Below are 23,677 nucleotides of genomic sequence, written 5' to 3'. Positions count from 1 at the left end.
AATTCTAAGTTATTGAGTAGACTAAGTATCTTCTCATAGAAGTATTTAGGGCAAGTTTCTCTTTATATAATGGTTATGCTACTGGTGTTTCATTAGGAAGAATTTTTAAAAATATAATTACACATCTTCAAATGCACTAGAAAAACTTCATGTCAGAGGGAACCAGTTCTGAATCGTTTGTGACTTCACTATACATTCCATGTTTGTCGTGTTGCAATTTGATAATAATTACTAAGCCATAAGCCAAATTATTATTTGTCCTGAGTAGGATTTATTTGAAGACTTGTTTGTTTACTTCTTTTATCCTGCATGAAACTTCCCATATTCTGCTCATAAGATAAAAGTACCCTTTGAGATAAAATCAGACACCTTGGGAAGATCCTTGATTTATAACCTTTTTTCTTTTTTTTTGGGCATTAATTTACTAAAACATATCTAAATTTTAGAGTTGAAACTCACAAAATTTCAAACATTTAAGGCATTACCAGAAATTATTAGATGTGTGAGAAATAATGTATTAGATAGTATTAATTAAACAATGGATGGTCTGTATTTAATTTTTTCTCCCATATGCTACTTTATTATTTTTTAAATTTTTATTTCATATTGGAGTATAGTTGATTAACAATGTTGTGTTAGTTTCAGATGTATATATAGCAAAGTGATTCAGTTATACATATACACATATCTGTTCTTTTTCAAGTTCCTTTTCCATTTAGGTTGTTACAGAATATTGAGCAGAGTTCCCTGTTCTATACAGTAGGTCCTTGTTGGTTATCTGTTTTAAATATAGCAGTGTGTATATGTCAATCCCAAACTCCCAGTGTATCCCTCTCCCCCACCCTCTCCCACTGGTAACCATAAGTTTGTTCTCTAAGTCTGTGAGTCTTTTTCTGTATTGTAAATAAGTTCATTTGTATCATTTTTTTTTAGATTCCGCATATAAGCGATATCGTATGATATTTGTCTTTGTCTAACTTACTTCACTTAGTATGATAATCTCCAGGTCCATCCACGTTGCTGCAAATGGCGGCATTATTTCATTCTTTTTAATGGCTGAGTAATATTCCATTGTATATATGTACCACATCTTCTTTATCATTCATCTGTCGGACATTTAGGTTGCTGCCATGTCTTGGCTATTGTACACAGCACTGCAGTGAATATTGGGTTGCATGTATCCCTTTGAACCCTGGTTTTCTCCAGATATATGCCCAGGAGTGGGATTTCTGGATCATATGGTAGCTCTATTTTTAGTTTTTTAAGGAACCTCAGTACTGTTCTCCTTAGTGGCTGCACCAATTTACATTCCCACCAACAGTGTAGGAGGGTTCTCTTTTCTCCATACCCTCTCCAGCATTTATTGTTTGTACACTTTCTGGTGATGGCCATTCTGACTGGTGTGAGGTGATGTCTTATTGTAGATGTGATTTGCATTTCTCGAATAATTAGCAATATTGACCATCTCTTTTCATGTGCCTCTTGGCCATCTGTATATATCCTTTGGAGAAATGTTCTTTTTATTTAGTTATTCTGCCCATTTTTTGATTGGGTTATTTTTTGATATAGAGCCTCATGAGCTATTTGTAAATTTTGAAGATTAATCCCTTTTTGGTCACATCGTTTGCAAATATTTTCTCCCATTCTGTGAGTTTTTGTTTTGTTTATGGTTTCCTTTGCTGTGCAGAAGCTTTTGAATTTAATTAGGTCCCATTTGTTTATTTTTGTTTTTATTTCCATTACTCTAGGAGATGGATCTAAAAAGATAATGCTGTGATTTATATCAAAGAGTGTTCTGCCTGTGTTTTCCTCTAAGAATTTTATAGTATCAAGTCTTACATTTAGGTCCTTAATCCATTTTGAGTTATTTTATCTTTATGGTGTTAAAGAATGTTCTAATTTCATTTTTTTATATGTAGCTGTCCAGTTTTCCCAGAACCATTTATTGAAGAGACTGTCTTTTCTCCACTGTATAGTCTTGCCTCCTTTGTCTTAGATTAATTGACCATAGGAGTGTGGGTTTATTTCTGGGCTTTCTGTCTTTTTCCATTGATCTATATTTCTGTTTTTGTACCAGTACCATACTGTTTTGATGACCGTAGCTTTGTAGTATAGTCTGAAGCCAGGGAGCCTGATTCCTCCAGCTCCATTTTTCTTTCTCAAGGTCATTTTGACTATTCGGGGTCTTTTGTGTCTCCATTGTTCTAGTTCTGTGAAAAATGCCATTGGTAATTTGATAGGGATTTCATTGAATCTGTAGATTGCCTTGGGTTGTATAGTCATTTTGACAATACTGATTCTTCCAATCCAAGAACATGGTATATCTTTCCATCTGTTTGTGTCATATTTGATTTCTTTCATCAGCATCTTACAGTTTTCAGAATACAGGTCTTTTGCCTCCTTAGGTAGGTTTATTCCTAGGTATTTTATTCTTTTTGATGTGATGGTAAATGGGATTGTTTCTTTAATTTCTCTTTCTGATCTTTCATTGTTAGTGTATAGACATGTTGTATAGTATCATGTCATCTGCAGACGGTGACAGTTTTACTTCTTCTTTTCCAATTTGGATTCCTTTTATTTCTTTTTCTTCTTTGATTGCTGTGGCTAGGACTTCCAATACTATGTTGAATAAAAGTGGTGAGAGTGGACATCCTTGTCTTGTTCCTGATCTTAGAGGAAATGCTTTCAGCTTTTTTCTTTTTTTTTTTTTTTGAGTATGATGCTAGCTGTAGGTTTGTCATATATGGCCTTTATTATGTTGAGGAATGTTCCCTCTCTGCCCACTTTCTGGAGAGTTTTTATAAATGGGTGTTGAATTTTGTCCAGTTTTTCTGCATCTGCTGAGATGATCATATGGTTTTTATTCTTCAATTTGTTGATGTGGTGTTGTATCACACTGATTGATTTGTGGTTATTTTAAAATCCTTGCATCCCTGGGATAAATCCCACTTGATCATGGTGTATGATCCTTTTAATGTATTGTTGGATTCAATTTGCTAGTATTTTGTTGAGGATTTTTGCATCTATGTTCATCAGTGATATTGGCCAGTAATTTTCTTTCTTTTTGTGGTATCTTTGTCTGGTTTTGGTATCAGGGTGATAGTGTCCTCACAGAATGAGTTTGGGAGTGTTCATTCCTCTGCAATTTTTGGGAATAGTTTCAGAAGGGTGGGTGTTAACTCTTCTCTAAATGTTTGATAGAATTTGCCTGTGAAGCCATCTGGTCCTGGACTTTTGTTTGTTGGGAGCTTTTAAATCACAATTTCAATTTCAGTACTTGTGATTGGTCTGTTTGTATTTTCTATTTCTTCCTGGTTCAGTCTTGGGAGATTGTACCTTTCTAAGAATTTGTCCATTTCTTCTAGGTTGTCCATTTAATTGGCATATAGTTTATTGTAGTAGTCTTTTGTGATCCTTTGTATCTCTGGGGTGTCCATTGTAACTTCTCCTGTTATATTTCTAATTTTATTGATTTGAGCCCTCTCCCTTTTTTTCTTGATCAGTCCAGCTAAAGGTTTATCAGTTTTGTTTATCTTTTTAAAGAACTTTTTAGTTTCATTGATCTTTTCTATTGTTTTCTTCATCTCTATTTCATTTATTTCTGCTCAGATCTTTATGATTTCTTTCCTTCTACTAACTTTGAGTTTTGTTTGTTCTTCTTTCCCTAGTTGCTTTAGGTGTAAGCTTAGGTTGTTTATTTGAGATTTTTCTTGTTTCCTGAGGTAAGATTGTATTGCTATAAACTTCCCTCTTAGAACTGTTTTTGCTGTGTCCCATAGGTTTTGGATCATCGTGCTTTTGTTTTCATTTGTCTCTAGGTATTTTTTTATTTCCTCTTTGATTTCTTCAGTGATCCATTGGTTGTTTAGTAGTGTATTGTTTAGCTTCCACATGTTCGTGTTTTTTACAGTTTTTTTCTTGTAGTTGATTTCTAATCTCATAGTGTTGTGGTCAGAAAAGTTGCTTGATAGGATTTCCATTTTTTTAAGTTTACGAAGGCTCACTTTGTGGCCCAGCATGTGATCAGTCCTGGAGAATGTTCCATGTGCACTTGAGAAGAATGCGTATTCTGCTGCTTTTGGATGGAATGGTCCATAATATCAATTAAGTCCATCTGGTCTAATGTGTCATCTAAGGCCTGTGTTTTCATACTGATTTTCTTTCTGGATGATCTGTTCATTGATGAAAGTGGAGTGTTAAAGTCCCCCACTATTATTGTGTTATTGTCAGTTGCTCCTTTTATGGCTGTTAGTATTTGCCTTATATATTGAGGTGCTCCTATGTTGGGTACATATATATTTACAATTGTTATATCTTCTTCTTGGATTGATCCCTTGATCGTTATGTAGTGTCCTTTTTTGCCTCTTGTGACGGTCTTTATTTTAAAGTCTATTTTGTCTGATACGAGTATTGCTACTCCAGCTTTCGTTTGATTTCCGTTTGCATGGAATACCTTTTTTCATCCCCTCACTTTCAGTCTGTATGTCCCTAGATCTGAAGTGGGTCTCTTGTAGACAGCATATATATGGGTCTTGTTTTTGTATCCATTCAGCCAGTTTATGTCTTTTGGTTGGGCCATTTAATCCGTTTTCATTTAAGATAATTATCAACATGTATGTTCCTATTGCCATTTTGTTGATTGTTTCGGATTTGGTTTTCTAGGTCTTTTTTCCTCCCTTACTCTTTTGTTCTCTTCTCTTGTGATTTGATGATTAACTTTAGTGTTGTGTTTGGATTCCTTTTTCTTTTGTGTGTGTGTATCTATTGTAGATTTTTGGTTTGTGGTTACCATGAGGTTTTGATATAACAGTCTATATATATACAAGATTGTTTTAAATGCTGTTTTTTTTAATTTCAAATGCATTTCCAGTATCCTGAATTTGTACTCTGCTCTTCTCACGATTGCTGGTTTTGATATCATATTTGCATGTGGATGATTTCCTACCTTTACTATATGTTTGCCTTTACTGGTGAGCTTTTCCATTCATCATTTTCTCATTTCTAGTTGTGGCCTTTTCTTTTCCACCTAGAGAAGTTCCTTCAGCATTTGTTGCAAAGCTGGTCTGATGGTGCTGAATTCTCTTAGCTTTTGCTTCTCTGTAAAGCTTTTGATTTCTCTGTCGAATCTGAATGAGAGCCTTGCTGGATAGAGTATTCTTGGTTGTAGGTTCTTTCCTTTTATCACTTTAAGTATATTGTGCCACTCCCTTCTGGCCTGCAGGGTTTCTGCTGAGAAAGCAGCTGATAACCTTATGGGAATTCCCTTGTATGTTATTTGTTGTTTTTCCCTTGTAGCTTTTAATATTTTGTCTTTGTTTTTAATTTTTGTCAATTTGATTACTATGTGTCTCAGCATGTTTCTCCTTGGGTTTATCCTGCCTGGGGCTATCTGTGCTTCCTGGACTTGGGTGACTATTTCCTTTCCCATGTTAGGGAAGTTTTCAGCTGTTATCTCTTTAAATATTTTCTCAGGTCCTTTCTCTCTCTTCTCCTTCTGAGACCCCTGTAATGTGAATGTTGGTGCATTTAGTGTTGTCCCAGAGGTCTGCTAGGCTGTCCTCATTTCCTTTCATTCTTTTTTCTTCTGTTCTGCAGCAGTGATTTCTACCATCTGGCTTCCAGCTCACTTATCCGTTCTTCTGCCTCAGTTATTCTGCTATTGATTCCTTCTAGTGTATTTTTTATTTCAGTTATTGTACTTTTCATCTCTGTTTGTTCTTTAATTCTTCTAGGTCTTTGTTAAACATTTCTTGTATCTTCTCAATCTGTGCCTACATTATTTTTTCAAGGTCTTGGATCATCTTTACTATCATTACTCTGAATTCTTTTTCAGATGGATTGCCCATTTCCACTTCACTTAGTTGTTCTTCTGGTGTTTTATCTTGTTCCTTCATCTGGGACATATTCCTTTGCTATCTCATTTTGTCTAACTTTCTGAGATTGCTGTTTCCATTCTGCAGGCTGCAGGGTTATAGTTCTTTTTGCTTCTGCTGTCTGCCCCCCCAGTGGATGAGGCTGTATAAGAGGCTTGTGTAGGCTTCCTGGTGGGAGGGACTGGTTCCTGCCCACTGGTGGGTGGAGCTGGGTGTTGTCCCTCTGGTGGGCGGGCCATGTCAAGGGTGTGTTTAGCCAGCAGCTGTGTGCTCAGGAAGACTTTAAGTAGCCTGTCTGCTGGTGGGTAGAGCTGTGTTCCTGCCCTGTTGGTTGTTTGGCCCAAGGTGTCCCAGCACTGGAGCCCACAGGCTGTTGGGTGGGGCCAGGTCTTGGTGAAAAAATGGCGCCCTCCAGGAGGGCTCACGCCAATGAGTACTACCCAGAACTACTGCTACCAGTGTCTTTGTCCCTGCAGTGAGGCACAGCCACCCCCCACCTCTGCAGGAGACCCTCCAATACTAGCAGGTAGGTCTGGCCCAGGCTCTCATGAAGTCATTGCTTTTTCCCCTGGGTCCTAGTGCACATGAGACCTTGTGTGCACCCTCCAAGAGTGGAGTTTCTGTTTCCCGCAGTGCTGTGGAATTCCTGCGATCAAACCCTGCTGGCCTTCAAAGCCAGATTCTCTGGGGCCTCCTCCTCCCATTGCTAAACCCCCAGGCTGAGGAGCCTGACGTGGGGCTCAGAACTTTCACTCCTATGGGAGAACTTCTGTGGTATAATTATTTTACAGTTTGTGGGTTGCCCACCTGGCAGGTATGGGATTTGATTTTATCACTATTGCACCCCTCCTACTGTCTCATTGTGGTTTCTTTGTCTTTGGATGTAGGATATCTTTTTTGGTAGGTGTGCTAGATGTGCTGTTTTTACATTCTTTTTTGTCATAGTCATCATTCTTAGTAGTTGCATAGTAAATGTTCAATAAATGTTCCATGGTTTACTTAATTTTCCCCTTTTTGTTGAGCATTTAGATTTTTGTAATTTTTTGCTATTACACTACAACACATAGTTTTTTCTGGATTTAGGATTATCTTCTTAGGAAAAATTAACATAATTGAAATTACTGGGTCAAAAATATATAAACATTTTAAAATCTATTGGTTCATATTGATAAATTGATTTCCTAAAGTATTACATAATAATTTGTACTTCCGCCAACACACATTCGTGTTTGTTTGCCTTTACGCTGCTAATAGCATCAGTATTTTCATTTTAAATAATTTTATGGAAAAAAAAAATTTTACTAGTTTAATAAAAAATATGCATCGTATTTTCATCTGCCTTACTGATTTTATTAGTGGTACTTTTTCACTAGTTTTATTTTCTGTTTCGTAAACTGACTGTTCCTGTTTGTTAATAAATTGGAGCCATTTTATATAATCAAGTATTGACCCCTTTTCTGTCATAACTGCTGCAAATACTTTTTTCACCTCTTAACTGTCTTTTTATTCATAACATGTTAGTGTGGGCTTAAATACAGAAATTCTCAAATTCCGTATAGTAGAATGTATCAGCCTCTTTGCTGTTTCTTTTAATGCTTCTAAGTTTAGAAACTTTCCTCCCCTCCCCACCCCCAGGCTTTGTAACTTAATTTTATTCTGTTATAACCATGATTCTGTTATCACCATGATTATTCTAATCATGATCCCTATTTTTGGTTTCATTGCCCCTTTAGGGGAGGAGAGGTAAGGCAGTAGGACTCTAGAGTTCTTGGCTGGTGATCAAGTCCTGACTGTGGTTGGCACCATCACTCTTTTACAGTTGTTTAAAACTAAGATTCTTCAAAACAAAATTTCTGAGGCTGTTCTGAAACTTCTACGTAGCTCCCATAATGTGACAGTGCACATTTTTCTTTCCCTGGGCCCTCTCAGTCTCCTCTCAGCTTCTTTTTTTTCCTGGTGGTCCACCTTACACAGATTGTCACCCTCAGGTACAAACCCTCATAAGCAGGACCACAGGGCAGTCTACACACTGTCTTCAAGATCCTGGCTTCTTGGACCCACTGTTAGAAGGAATGACAATTAATTCCTAGCACAGCAGCAACTTTCTCCTTGCCGTGCTGTGGAAGCTCCCTGCTTTTCAGGGTCTCAACCTCTAGATGTTCAAGGTCAAAGAGGAAGTCAGATATGAGTCCATTGTCACCTCAATAGAAAGTCATTACACTCTTAATAGTCCTTTGAGAAACTACCCCTTTAGGCTTGAGGTAAAGGGGAGAAACGCCCTCACCTTTCACTTTCGCTGCTCAGCATAGAGAATCCCACCCAGTTAAGCTACAGCTCTCTAAAGAAACAGCTTTACAAAGTCACCACCTCCATATTCTGACACCTTTTGTATCTTTGATCCAGTTGAGGGATCCAAGAGTAATGAATTTTTTTTGTACATTTCTTTGTAAATTTTTCTTATTGATGTTTTATATACACTTTGATGTCAAATATTTTTAGTGCCTCAACTGAATTGAGGCAGAAAAAAATGTTCATTTTAAACATTTTATATGTTTTTTTTCCTAAGCATCTTAACTCTGTAATTCAACTGATATTTCTCTGCCACATATGGTATAAGGATAGAATAGGGCTTTCCCCCATATTACTACCCCATTTGCCTACTCTTATTTGTTGAATAATTCCTCTCATCTTCATTGTTTACAATGCCTTATTATCACATATTAAAATTTTACACATATTAGGGCAATTTCTAGGTTTTCTCTAAGATACCATTGATTAATTTTGTCTCTTTGATAAATAAGTATATAGTATCAAGTTACATGTAAAACATCTTTATATCCATTCTTATAGAAATATATAGACTCTTTTAGGTTACTATGATAATGTTATTTTTACCAGTGGTTTAAAATTCAGTTAGAAAACCCAAATGTAACAGGAGACATAGATAATGTAAATGTTTTTTATTAAAGTGTCAAATCTGCTAAAAATTTATATATAAATTCTTAATTATCATACAAGTTTCTCCCCTTTGTTAGCATATGCATCACATCGTGAAACTAATCTTTTGCCATAATAATAGGGAGATAGAAACTAGTCTGGGAACAGACTCTATACTTATCAAATCATTTGTCTGATTTGCAGAGGGAGGTTCTAGAGCAAATTCCAACTATGAACTTCATGTCATTTTTCACCACTGATTTTGTCTAGTTAAATTATCTAGAAAAATATGCGTTGGTCTAAAAAAATTAGGAAAAAGCTTAAGAAACAAAGCCAAAAATGAAATGAATAGCAAGTAGGCTTAAAATAAATAAAATGTATTCATCTAAGCGAAATTTCCTATTTGGGAATCTGGGTTTGGACATAACTGACATTTACATGTAAATCCTTTGAATCTGTGATGGGGGAGGTCATGATGCCTTGGGAAGCAATGGAAGAAAGTAGGAAAAAATTAATTATTATAAAAGTAATTTTATATAGATCAATAAGTGACTGTAGATATCATATAGCCCTATCTAAGTGTTAAGTGTAAAGAACAAAACCTGACAGTGTGGGACTTCCCTGGTGGTGCAGTGGTTAAGAATCCTCCTGCCAATGCAGGGGACACGGGTTCGAGCCCTGGTCCATGGAGATCTCACATGCCACAGAGCAACTAAGCCCATGCGCCACGACTGCTGAGCCTGTGCTCTAGAGCCCACGAGCCACAACTACTGAGCCTGCATGCCACAACTACTGAAGCCTGCATGCCTAGAGCCCATGCTCTGCAACAAGAGAAGCCACCGCAATGAGAAGCCTGTATACTGCAAGGAAGAGTAGCCCCCACTCGCCACAACTAGAGGAAGCCCATGTGCAGCAATGAAGACCCAACGCAGCCAAAAATAAATAAAATAAAAAATAAATTAATAAAAAAAAAGAACTGAAAGTGTGACTCTTACTTTTAAGTACATATAATATATATAGTACAAATATAGTATAGAACAATATATTATATAAATATATTTTAAAGTTTACACACACACACACACACACACACACACACACACACACACACACACACCAAAGTATTAACAGCAATCTCTTTCATGGAGTGAAATATTGAGGAGAAGGAGTGGTTGAATGGGATAGTCTTTGACTTCTCTTCTCTGTAAACATTCATATTATTTGCATATTTTCTTTACATTGACAATGTATTCCTTTTGTATTTTAAAAAGTAAATAATTTTAGCAGACAAAATATTTATCTTCCTGTTTATTTTCCTTCACTACCCTCATTTCACAGGTAAGGAAGCTGACCAGAGAGGTCGGTGACTTGTCCAGGTTCACAAAGCTTAGTCAGTGGGGTAGCAGGATTAGAATTCAGTCTGGCCTGCTTCTTCTTTAATACCATGTTCTTACTTATACACTTCAGGGTACTTCCATAGAGTGACATAATTCCTAGGGAAATAATGGCTTTTTAATTAACAGTAAGGCTAAGTCCTGTGTGACCAAATTTAACATTTGTTATCTCTCAATTAACTGACTTTTTATTTTATTACCATGTTTCTAGAACAATACATTGATAAGATGTTAGAGATAAAGGAGGTTATGGACAACGTGCTTGCCAAACAGAAGGCAGAAAGGGATGATTTAGCTAAAAAATACAGGTGAGTGAAAAAAAAAATAGGAATGCTTTAGAGTTTTCAGAATTTATCTATTTTTATCTCCAATAGGCCTAGAATTTCTTAAGATTACAAATGTTGCTTAGGACCAGAAAAGGACTTTATGAGGTCATCTAATCTTTTACCTCCATGAGGAATTATACTTCCTAGAAAGATGTTTTTCTACTTTATTACTTGAAATGTTCAGAAAAGGACATTTTACTATCTTAAAAAGTTGTCTACAGCCATGAATTTTATGAAAGCCTTTCTGGTCATGAATCCCGTAAGTAAATTTCTTTCGTTAGTAAACTCACATTTTTTACATTAAAATTTTTTCTTTTATGCTATTACAAATGTTCTTCTAAGCAGTTTAATCATGTATATTTTGTGGTTTTGTGTACTTCTAAACTCTCAGGGTCCTTAAAGAGTTTTATCCTGATTATATTGATTACTTACCTCTTATCATCCTTTTTTTTTAGAAATTTGTTATATATTTTTTCTTGTTTTGAGCATTATTTTTTTTAGTTTTTCTATTTTTTTTCTTTTTTCTTGCAATGAGAACTTTTAAGGTCTATTCTCTTAGCAACTTTCAAATATGTAATACAGTATTATCAACTATAGTCACCATGCTATATATTACACTCCCATGCCTTATTTATTTCATAACTGGAAATTTATCTTTTGATTACCTTCACCCATTTCACCCACCTGCCACCTCCACCTCCACCAACCACCAATCTGTTCTCTGTATCTATGCCTTTTTTGTTTTTGCTTTAGCTTCCAAATATCAGTGACATCATACAGTATTTGTCTTTCTCTGTCTGACTTTTTTCACTTAGCATAGCGCTCTCAAGATCCATCCATGTTGTCACAAATGGCAGGATTTATTTTTTTTATGGCTGAATAATATTCCTTTATATATGTGTGTCTTCATACTAATGTTGCTATTAGCCTTAAAATCTTGTAATCTAAAGAACATTTGTATTTTCTGTCTGAACTCTTTGTTTCACATCGTTTTAAATGTGATATTAATTTCTTCTTTCTTCTCCTCTATCTATCCAGCTTCTTGCATTTTATACTACCAGTTATTTGCTAATCTGATTTCTTCTTGATGCTTCTTCCACTTATATCTACTACTTGCTTTGACATCCAGTCGGTTGGAGTTCAGTACCAACAACTCTAAACTGTGTTAGGAGAGACAAGTACCTATACTATTGGCTTTCTCTTAAAACAGCTGCTCTAAAAAGATGGTCCCTGAGGGTCCCTGAGACCATTTCAAGGGGTCTAAGAAATCAAAACCATTTTTATAATAACATTAAGATGTTATTTGCCCACTTTTGCTCTCATTTTCTCATAAGTGTACAGTGGAATTTTCTAGAGGCCACATGGCGTGTGATGATATCGTCACTCTAATAGCTAATGGAATGTGCACTTGTGTAGTCTTGTGTTTTAAAATTTTCTGTCTTATTTTCTAAAACAGTAAATATTGATACATATAACTCAAACAAAAGCTCTTTGCGTTCCTCAGTAATTTTTAAGAGTATAAAAAAGTCCTGAAACCAAAAAGTTTGAGAGCTACTGGAAACAAAGTGTCCAATATCCTGAAGATCAGTGTGGAATAGGTGAGTATAACCAAAAGACAGGTGTGGATGAGCCAGTTTCCTCCCATTCAGTCTTCAAGCCCCTGAGAGACTTGGTTTAATGAGGGCACACAGGATAATGCTTATCTGGGTAGTCACTTCAAAGTGCCTCACTACAGATTCAAAGTACAATTCTTGGGCTGGCCAAAAAGTTCATTCGGATTTTTCCGTAACATCTTGCGGAAAAACCCAAATGAGCTTTTTGGCCAACCCAATACAATAAGTACTTGATGAATTGACATTTCTCAGGTCTAGCTTACTTATAATTATTCACAAAACAATCTCAGTCCTCCATAAGTGAGGGAATTTGGGTGGAACTTACTCCCAAATTTTCCTTCTTGATACACCATTTCACTGTAAACAGGTAAGCGAATTCCAAACTTAAAGAATGGTGTTGCTCCTTGGCCATCAATTTATACCTTCCAACTAAAGGACTACTAGGTATCTAGATAAGCAACCCAAGTTTTGTTTCTCTTTTAGGGCAGACTCACAACTGATAAATAATGATGTGAATATAAATGTGGATAACCACACTGTCACCTCCTAAAAAAGGCAAACTTATTTACCTCAAGTAAAGCAACAGTTTTCTCTCAAAGAATATACATTGCAAAGATAGACTCTTGTGTACTTTGAGCTGATTAAATTGACACAAAGTATAAAATCTAAATGATTGCTAAAAAAAAAGTTTTCTACTGTTTTTGTATTTTCTCCTCTTTCTGTTTCTTCCTACAGGGTGTCCATAGAGTCATTTAAGCATGGAGTCCTGAGAGAGCAACTAGCTAACTTGGCCACAAGGCAGAAGAGCCTTTTACTTGTAGCAAAAAAACAGAAAAAAATAAGCCAGAAAATTCAGAACTATAAGAATGTTAGATCTTTGTCTGGTCTTAGTTTCAAGAAGCTGCCATTGAGCTCAGAAATCTCTAATGAAAAGGACAGCCAAGAGTTTACCAGTCTGGAAAATTCAGTACAGCCCCAGTCAGGTTCATTTTCTCCTGTCAGCCTTGTTTGTGGAAGCGTGCAGGAAACACAGTTGTCTTGGGAAATTTGGCATGACAACCAAAATACCAACACTTGTCTAAATTCAAAGACAGTGAGAAGGGAAGAATTTTCTGGAAATGAACTGAATTCTAAACAAAGTGTCAGTGACTGTACCTTAGATAGATTATCAAAATCCAGACTTTCAGATGGCACTAAGAAGATTAAATTACAATCCCAACCTATTTCTTTTATTGCTCAAGCAGAATATTCACAAAAAGAAAATGATCTTACAGATACTACAGCCAAAGGGCATGAGTCCTTTAGTCCTTCAGCAGTAACTAGCACATTAAAGATTTCAGAAACCGCAAGTGTATTTGCCCACAATGATGCCAGTCCATCAACTGTTATTTGTGATCAGGCTCTTTCCAATTGTGATCCAAAAAAAGGAAACAGGAAAACAGCTTCCCAGCAACCACATAGGGGGACATCAGAATCCCTGGTACATCAAGGGATTGATGTCTTTGGCAGTAATACGGGGCATCAGGTGAAACCTTGTCTTAAAAAATCAGCTCTTGCTGTTCCACATGCAAATGATAGTCAGAGCTCCTCCTCCTCTGGGTCTGGCTGTCAACATACTATAAAAAATCCTTCAAAATACAGCACAACTCCTAAAAAGAAATGTATGCAGATAAAGGATCTGATATTGCTAGGAAGAATTAATCCGGGAAATAATATTCTGGAATTCAAAACACAGGTATCCTTTTTTTTTCTCTAAAATTATGTAAATTTTACAAGTAAGTGAGTAAATGTTGCTGTCACATAGTGTTTAGCTCTAATTAGGGGAATAGGGTTTGGCTGGGCTTCTTGAATGGAGAGATTGAACCATTACATCTTAGCAAGTGAAATCATGCTTCTAAAATTGCCCTGTACATTTTAGTCACAAGCACCTTTAGGCTCTCAGACCAGAATTAGTCAGTTTTACTGCAGCAGGAAAGATTTAAGAACAAAATAAAAATAATAAATTGGAGCTGTGTTTGGTTCCAAAGTTTTGGGAACTACCAGTGTGTACTGCTAAAGCTTCCCCTAATAAGGGTTAAGTATAAACTCATCTTCCATAGTAGCTCAATTTAGAAACAGAAAGTGACTTAGAGTTTGGGTAAATATAACTCAAAACAATATCACATATGCATAATAACAGAAGAGGAAAAAAGAGGTTCTGCTAGAAATGCCTACAAAGGAGGCTTCCTTTCCCTTTTCCCCCCATTCAGTTTTTGAAAGAGGATATAAGAGTGGCAAAGATTGCAGGGTCCTGGAATGCTGCTTTGCTTGTGGACCAATCCAACAGAAAACCAATCCAAGCTAATTGGAATTTAATCTAAATGACCCCTTTTTTCAACCCTTTCCACTTGTGGATTATAAGACTTTTCCTAGTTAATAAGCTTTATTTATAAGTTAGGAGCAAAAAATTTTAATTTTAAAGCTCCAAGCTATAGTTTAAACACTAAATTAGCAGCTTGATCTCAGATCCCTTGATGTTCCTGTTTGCTTGCCTGTCAACTAATTTATTGCTAAATAGTACCTACTTCACATTAAAAAGCAACTCAAATTTCAGTTATTAATTGGTTACATTAACTAAAATTTTGACAGCTGTGGTTACTTCTCTAGATCAGCAATGATAAAATTCTAATATGATTTTTTGTATTTCAGCTATTTTAACAGCTTTATTGAGATACAATTGATATACAATGCACTACACATATTTAAAGTATATAATTTGACAAGTTTTGACGTATGTACATATGCAGAGTATAAAATCTAAGTGATTGCTAAAAGAAAAAAGTTTTCTACTGTTTTTGTATTTTTTCCTCTTTCTTCCTACAGGGTGTCCATAGAGTCATTTAAGCATATTGGTCTGTAGTTTTCTTGTATTTTCTTTGGTTTTGCTCTCAGAGTAATACTGGTCTCACAGAATGAATTCCAAAGTGTTTCCTCCTCTTCTAGTTTTTGGAAGAGTTTGTGAATTGGTATTAAGTCTTTTTTAAATGTTTTCTAGTAATCAGCAGTAAAACCATCTGTACCTGGGCATTTTTGTTGTTGTTGATAGTTTTTTGATTATTAATTCAGTGTCTACTTTTTATAGTTTTTTTTTCAGATTGTCTATTTCTTCTTGAGTCAGTTTTGGTAGTTTGTATCTTTCTAGGAATTTGCTCATTTCATCTAATTTATTGGCATACAGTTGTTCATAGTGTCTCTTATAGTCCTTTTTATTTCTATAAGGTCAGTAGTAATGTCCACATTTTCATTTTTGCTCTTAGCAATTTGAGTCTTCCTTCTTGCTTTTCTTGGTTAATCTAGCTAAAGGTTTGTCAATTTTATTAATCTTTTCAAAGAACCAGTTTTGATTTTGTTGATTTTCTCTATTTTTCTATTGCATGTTTTACTTTTTTCCACTTTAATATTTACTATTTCCTTCCTTCTGCTTGCTTTAGGTTTAGTTTGCTGTTCTCTTTCCAGTGTCTTTCGTGTAAGTTTAGGTTATTGACATGAGATCTTTCTTCTTTTTCAATATAGGCATTTACACCTATAAATTTCCCTCTAACCCACTGCTTTTACTGCATCCCATAAGTTTCAGTATGTTTTGCCTTCATTTTCATTCATCTCAAAGTATTTTCTCATTTACCTTTTGATTACTTCTTTAACCCATTGGTTATTTAGGAGTATGTTGTTTGAGTTCCACATAATTGTGAGTTTCTCATTTTTTTGTTATTAATTTCTAATTTCATTCCATTGCTCTTAGAGAACATACTTTGTATTATTTTGGTCCTTTTAAATTTTCTGAGACTTATTTTGTGGCTTAGATAGTGTATAGCCTATGCTAGAGAATGTCCCATGTGTACTTGAGAAGAATGTATATATTCTCCTATCATTAGAAGTTTTCTATAGATGCCTGTTCAGTCTAGTTAGTTTATAGTGTTGCTCAAGTTTTCTCTTTCCCTTTTGTGATATTATTATTATATATATTATTGATATATCTGTAAATGTTATAAACCCAATAATTCATTGTTATAATTATTACTTTATAAAATTTTATGACTTTTAAAGAAGCTGAGGAGAAGAAAGGAGAGCAAGTTTATATTTATAACTTTTGATATATTAACCTTCTTATTTATCCTTGCTGGTTCTCTTTATTTGTTCCTGTGGATTTGAGTTACCATATGGAGTCATTTTCTTAGCCCAGTAGAACTTCCTCCACCCACCTCCTTTGTGCTTTTGCAAATATATATGTATTATATCCCTATTGTTTTGTACAATTGTTTTAAAAATCAGTTAAGCAAAGAAAGAAGAAATGTGCATGTATACTGCCTTTTATAATATGTGATTACTTTTACTGATGCTCTTTGCTTTTCCATGTGGATTCATATTACCATTTGGGGGTCACTTGATTTCAACCTGAAGAACTTCCTTTAGTATTTTTTGTAAGGCAGGTCTGCTAGCAACAAATTTTCTCAGGAGAGGTCTTTACATCACCTTTATTTTTGAAAGATTTGCTGAAAATAGGATTCTTGGTTACAGGTTTTTTTTTTAAATTTATTTATTTTATTTATTTATTATTTTGGGCTCTGTTGGGTCTTCGTTGCTGCACGTGGGCTTTCTCTAGTTGCAGCGAGCGGGGGCTACTCTTTGTTGCAGTGCACGGGCTTCTCATTGCGGTGGCTTCTCTTGTTGCAGGGCACGGGCTCTAGGCACGCGGGCTTCAGTAGTTGTGGCATGCGGGCTCAGTAGTTGTGGCTCGAGGGCTCTAGAGCGCAGACTCAGTAGTTGTGGCACACGGGCTTAGTTGCTCCGCGGCATGTGGGATCCCTCCGGACCAGGGCCCGAACCCGTGTCCCCTGCATTGGCAGGCTGACTCCCAACCACTGCGCCACCAGGGAAGCCCTGGTTACAGGTTTTTCTTTGTGTACTTTGAGTGTGTTATTCCACTGCTTCTGGCTTTCATTGTTTCTGATAAGAAGTCAGTTGTTAATCTTTTTGGGTTTACCTTTTAAGTGATGAGTCATTTTTCACTTGCTTCTTTCTATAATTTCTTATTGTCTTTGACTTTAAGTATTTTTACTATGTATCTATTTATGGCTCTCTTTGTGTTATCCTTATTGGAAGTCATTGACCTTCCTGAATATGTAGATTAATGTTTTTCAATAAATTTGGGAAATTTTTAGCCATTATTTCTTCAAATATTTTTTCTGCTCCTTTCTCCTGTCCTTTTGGTACTCCCATTATGCATATGTTGATGTGCTTAATGGTGTCTCACATTTCTCTGAAGCTTTTTCATTTTTCTTCACTCTTTTTTCTTTTTCTTCTTCAGCTTACATAATCTCTATTGATCTCTCTTCAAGTTTACTAATTCTTCTGACATTGAAAATCTGAGCCTCTCTATTAAATTTTTCATTTTAGTTATTGTACTTTTCAACTCCATAACTTCTTTTTGTTTCTTAATAAATTGTTTCTTTATTGATACTTTCTGTTTGATGTGATATTGTTATCATACCTTGCTTTACATCCTTAATTATGGTTTCCTTTAGTTCTTTGAACATGTATATAAACGGCTGTTTTGAAGTCTTTGGTCATTCTCACAGGCAGTTTATGTTGTTTTTTCGTTCGTTTATTTTGCTGTATGTGTCATACTTCCTGTTTCTTCACATGTCTCATAATTTTTTGTTGGAACTGGACATTTTAGATATTTTAGAGTAGGTAATGTATTGTAGCAAGTCTGTATATTGATCCCCATCTTTTCTTACGTTTGTTATTGTTCCCAGGCAAAATATCTGTGCCATGGCTCTGGAGCTTAGGGCAGGAACATGGCAACTTCTCTCTGAATGATACCCCTGCTTTAGGATCTGAGCATTTAGTGGAAAGGGGCACACTAGCCTCTTGCCTTTTCAACTTGCCTCTCCTGACATGAAACCACCACCTTACAAGCCAGGGCAAGTGTGAGCAGGACCCCAATAGTCTCAGTAGCACCTTGCCAAAGGTAGAGACTCTGTGTCACCAGTACAGGTTAAACAGAAGAAAAGAACCCCCACCTCTTGGCTGCACTTGCCCACAACTTGGACTTAGCAACAGATAGCTGAGGCAGGATGAGAAATATTTATGTCCTACCCCTACCAAGAAGGTAGCCCTCTGACTGGCAGTTTTAGGGAGAGAGAGTGCAGTGCTCTTGGCTGTAGCAGTCAAGGGGAGTCTCCACCTCACTGTGGGGGGAGGAAGGAAGCAGTCTTGGTTCAAATATCACTGTTTCTCACATTTTTTAAACCTAATTTTCATAGATTTTGTTGAATAGATGTGTCTTCACTTACTGCATGCCCTTATGACCATTTTCAGCAACTTAAAAATTTTTTTAATAGTTCTTACCTGGATGTGGATCCTCATACCGTCGCGCCAGAAGTCAATTCTAGAATACTACATTCAATGTGACTTTTTATATAGTTAGTTTAAATCTGTCATGTGGTATTTGTTTTCTATTTCTCTTATCTCTCTTTGTTCCTTTTTTCATCTTTTTATGCTTTATCCCCTTTGTTCGTTTATGAGCTGTAACTTTCTCTCTTTTTTTTTTTTTTTGACCACACTGTGCATCTTGTGGGATCTTAGTTCCCCAACCAGGGATTGAACCCAGGCCGCAGCAGTGAAAGAGCCGAGTCTCAACCACTGGACCGCCAGGGAACTCCCAGCTATAACTTTCTATTTTAGTTCTGCCTTTAGAGTTTATGGTATCTGTTTTTAACTTCTCACAATCTACCTTTAAGTGATATTATACCACTTCATGTATACTGTTGGGTGAGCCAAAAGGTTTGTTCATTTTTTTCCTTAAGATGGCTCTAGTAGCACTTAGTTGTCTTTAACTTCATTTGAAACAGTTTTGTTAGATTGTATGTGACAGCTGTCATATCAGTGTGCATTTAAAAAAAGACTTATCAAAACGTGAATTTTTGTGTAGCCATTTTAATATTGAAGGTGGAAGAAAAAAATCAACATTTTCAGCGTATTATGCTTTATTATTTCAAGAAGCGTTAAAACACAACTGAAATGCACAAAAATATTTGTGCAGTGTATGGAGAAGGTGCTGTGACTGATCGAATGCGTCAAAAGTGGTTTGTGAAGTTTCGTGCTGGAGATTTCTCGCTGGACGATGCTCCAGGGTTTGTTGAACTTCTTGAATCTCTGGTTTTATCATTGCCTCAAATTTGGAAAAATTTCAGCCATTATTTCTTCAAATATTTTTTCTTCCCTCCCCTCATTTTTGAATTCCCATTACATACATATTAGGCTGCTTAAAATCATTCCACAACTCACTGTGATGATCTTATTTTTAAATTCTCTTTTCTCTGTGGGTTTTTTATGCCATTTCTATTCCTGTGTCTTTGAATTCACTAATCTTTTTGTTTGCAGTGTCTAATCTGTTAACCTCATCCAGTGTATTTTTCATTTCATATGTTGTAATTTTCATCTCTAGAAGTTTGATTTGAGTCTTCTTTTATATCTTCCATGTCTCCATGTAACTTTTGGAACATGTGGAATATGACTATAATAACTATTTAATGTCCTTGTCTGCTAATTCTAACATCTTTGAGAGTTGTCAGTCATTTTCAATTGATTGCTTTATCTCCTCCATATGGATTTATTTTCCTACTTGTTTCTAGGCCTGTTAATTTTTTATTGGATCCCAGAATTGTGAAATTTATCTTGTTGGATGCCAGATATGTTTGTATTCTTAAAAATATTTTGGATATTTGTTCTAGAATATAGTTAATTTACACAGAAACAGTTTGATCCTTTTGGGTCATGCTTTTACAATTTGTTAGGCAGGATTGGAGCAGTGTTCAGTCTAAGGCTAATTATATCCCACTACAGAGGCAAGACTCTTCTGTGTACCTCCCAATGCCCCATCAGTTTTGAGGTTTTTCTAGTCTTACTATTGGGAACAGGTGCTATTTCTGCCCTTTGAGAATGCCAGAGAATGCCATTACCTCTAATTCTTTCAAGTAGTTCTTTTCCCAGGCTTGGGTAATTTCCTCACACACATGGCCAATCACAGCTCAACAGAATACTTAAAAAGGATACCCTGAAGATCTGCAGAGTTCTCTCTCTATATATTTCTCTCTTCTTCAGTACTCTGTCCTGCAAACTCTAGCCATCATGCCTCCCTAGACTATGCCTGGATGCCCTCTCCCTGTACCATGACCTCGAAACTCTCAAGGCAGTGAGTTGGGACAATTGTAGGGCTCACCTCATTAGTTTCTCGTTTCTCAGGATCACTATACTTTGTTCCCTGATGTTTGGTATCTTGGAAACCATTGTTTCATATATTTAGTTTGCCTTTTTTTTTTTTGGTCCCTGTTACTTCATCATGGACAGAAGCAGAAGTTCACATATTTCAGATATTTTTTAATCCTAATTTTTGTATTATTTTTCACCTCAGGAGACAACCCATAAAGCCAGTGTTTTATTGAATGGCAAGATTAAGGTAGAAAATGGTCAGATTTATCAAAACCCAGTCATCTGGCTCAAGGATCTTCTAGGAGCTGACAGTTACGTGACCTGGAATTATGCTTGGAGTAAGGTGGGTCATTCTTAAGTTTATCTTTAACTTCATATTCAAATGGAAAGGTACATATTTTTTGATGATAAAACTATTTCCTTTTTTTAAGGAATTTGAAAGTTCTCCAAATTAGTTTTGTCCTCATGCATCCCTTCTGCAATATGCTACATGCTTTCTACCACAATTCCTATTTGCCAGAATTCCCCACAGCAGGATTGCACAGCTAACTGAGCCTCTCCTTCCTTGTTCCTCACCTAGTCTCAGAAAATTGAATGCCCCTGATCTACCCCTGATCTTCCCCTCTTGTCCCTGCCACCTCACCTCCACAGTGATTGCAGGTCCCTGTGACTCCACATAGAAAATTTGGAACCACTGGTGAATTGATAACTTAATTAATATGTTACTAGTATTCTGGTAAAATAAAGCAAAATTTTCCCCTAAAGACGAAAGTTATGATAAAGGGGCCTAAGATACACAGAAGTTATGGTGCACTTTTATGTTTGAACATAGTGTTATCCATGAATTGCTAGCCTCCCAAAAAAATGTTTCTGAATTTTTATTCAGACTTCCCAGACTTAGTGGTCTCCCCCTCAGTTCTGTGTTCTGAGTTATAAGCCCAGTTTAATAACCAATTTGAAGAGTATCGATGACTGACACCCTTGAGGTCCAGTGATCAGCCACCTCCCGATGTCCTTGGCACCCCTTCAGGGAACAGTATTGCAGTGATTCACCCAGGAAAGTGTGAGTCATCAGACAGTCACCATTACTGTTTCACAGAATTGCAAATACCTTCAACCTCCACTAACCATTACAGTAAGTCTCAGTGCACCAGTAATAGAAGGTGGTTTCCTCTCATTTTTTGTCCAACTCAGCTCTGCCCACTCTCCTTCCTAGCTCCTATCTCAGTCTTTGTCCCTAAACTCTGCATTCTGGTCTCCAAGACCTCTGTTGCAGGTGCTTCCAGAACAGTGTTTCAGTTCCTTCACTTACATGAGCACATTTTAAATTTTCTCTGCTTTATATTATAGTCTCTCTGTGTTCCTTTTTTCCTGTATTATTATTTTTTTTTTCCCACCACTGGAGTCACCAGGCCATCTACTTTCAATTCAACCTGCCTAATCCTTTCCATGGATTCATAAATCGTATTTGCATATTAGTAATTAACATTATACCCATGGAAATCCCTTTTTATTACAAAGTTTCTTAAATTCATGATAGATGATACTGTTTTGCTGAAACTGAATCTATGCTCACAGTGTGAATATGGTACTAATTGCTGTAGCTTAGGTTCTTTTGTGCTTAACATGCCTGTGGCCCACTGATGATGACTCAGTCCTCCCACTCTTTTTCTCTATTGTAACTACTGCATTTTCTGCTTTTGAATAGCTGGCTGTGATATCATTTGGCTCTCACTCTGTACTTATATGCCTCATTTACATATCACATTGCCTCTGGTCTTTTCTCATTAGCCATGTCAACTGGAGTCATATTGTTTAACATCTATGTGATAGTGAAGCCAAATACAAATGTGGGCACTAAAATTAGGGCAATTCTTGGATGTAAGATACTCATACAGATTATCTGAGCAAGCTTAGATTTTTTTTTTTAATTATCCTAAAAATGGAAATAGTTTCAAAAATTACTGTAGGACACTCATGTACTTCTAGTAAATACCACAAGCTGAGAAACACTGCCCCAGTGGGTTTGTTTACAATTTTTTAAAGCCTCTTTTAAAATTTACCACAGTAACCTCTACCCCTCTTGTCTTGGGGTAACTCCTGAATTCACAGTCACTTCTTGATAGGAGCTTTTTGCTACCTCAGTAAATGTGAACATTTCTACCAACTAGTTCCTAGTACAGTGGTGGGTCTATAGAGCCAGGACTGGTTGGTTGTTGGGCAAGAAATGCCAGAAAACTAGGTCTTGTCCTACATCAGACAGAATGACACAGCCACTAGACACGGAGATGACTCATACCTCGTACCCAAGCAGCTGAGCTGCTGTACAGCTTTGCCAAGGGAATCCTCATGCGTACTCCACTGGACATCACTCACTCCTCTTGCCGCTTCAGTCTCCTGAAGTGACCTAGTGCCTGTTCAGTTTGAGGTCTATTCATTGTTATCCTTGTTCATTAAATCACTCCTACCTTGTGGAAAATAGAGTTTTAACTCAGTGGATTTTCTTAAAGCTGTGTTCTTTGAATGTGTGAATTATCCCTAGTGATATGTCTGGGACCTATGGGGTCTCATGACCTCTAAGGCTACTAAGGTAAAATTTTACCCAGCACTAACTGATAAAAATATACTTTAAATCTGAGACATAGGTGAAAACATACTGAGCCTACACATTGATGAGTGCATGAGGTGTGTTGGATATTGTCAGGGTGATAATGTGAACAAAATCCATTCTTTCTTCTTTTTATATACTTGCAGGTAAACTTTATTATTTCTGAGGTGTAGCTGATTTCAGCTGTACAACATAGTCATTCAAAATCTTTACAGATTATACTTAAATTTATTATAAAATATTGGCTATATTCCCTGTGCTGTACAATATATCCTCATAGCTTATTTATTTTATACATAGTAGTTTGTACCTCCTAATCTCCTACCCCTATCTTAACCCCTCCCTTCTTCCCTCTCCACTCTGGTAACCACTAGTTTATTTTCTCTATCTGTGTCTGTTTCTGTTTTGTTATATTCATTCATTTTATTTTTTAGATTCCACATATAAGTGATAACAGAGTATTTGTCTTTCGCTGTCTGACTTATTTCACATAGCATAATACCCTCCAGGTCCCTCCATGTTGTTGCAGATGGCACGTTTACATTCTTTTTTATGGCTGAGTGATATTCCATTGTACATATATACCACATCTTCTTTATCCATTCATCTGTTGATGGGCGCTTAGGTTGCTTTCATATCTTGGCAACTGTAAATAATGCTTCTATGAACATTG

The 23,677-nt window shown here is 36.2% G+C and overlaps 1 protein-coding gene across 1 annotated transcript in view; it reads left to right on the top strand.

The window, feature by feature from the left end:
* Positions 1–23,677, top strand: part of ANKRD31 (ankyrin repeat domain 31) — a 137,259-nt gene that overhangs the window by 92,805 nt on the left and 20,777 nt on the right. Inside the window, exons 21-23 of the mRNA XM_057541532.1 lie at positions 10,416–10,512; positions 12,879–13,878; positions 20,599–20,739. Of these exons, the coding sequence (XP_057397515.1) occupies positions 10,416–10,512; positions 12,879–13,878; positions 20,599–20,739 (1,238 nt within the window). The remainder of the gene's footprint in view (positions 1–10,415; positions 10,513–12,878; positions 13,879–20,598; positions 20,740–23,677) is intronic.

This window comes from Balaenoptera acutorostrata, chromosome 2, assembly GCF_949987535.1.
Source record: "Balaenoptera acutorostrata chromosome 2, mBalAcu1.1, whole genome shotgun sequence".
NCBI classification, from domain to species: Eukaryota; Metazoa; Chordata; class Mammalia; order Artiodactyla; family Balaenopteridae; genus Balaenoptera; species Balaenoptera acutorostrata.
The sequence above is the reverse complement of the archived record's forward strand: the minus strand, read 5'-3'. Positions and strand labels throughout refer to the sequence as shown.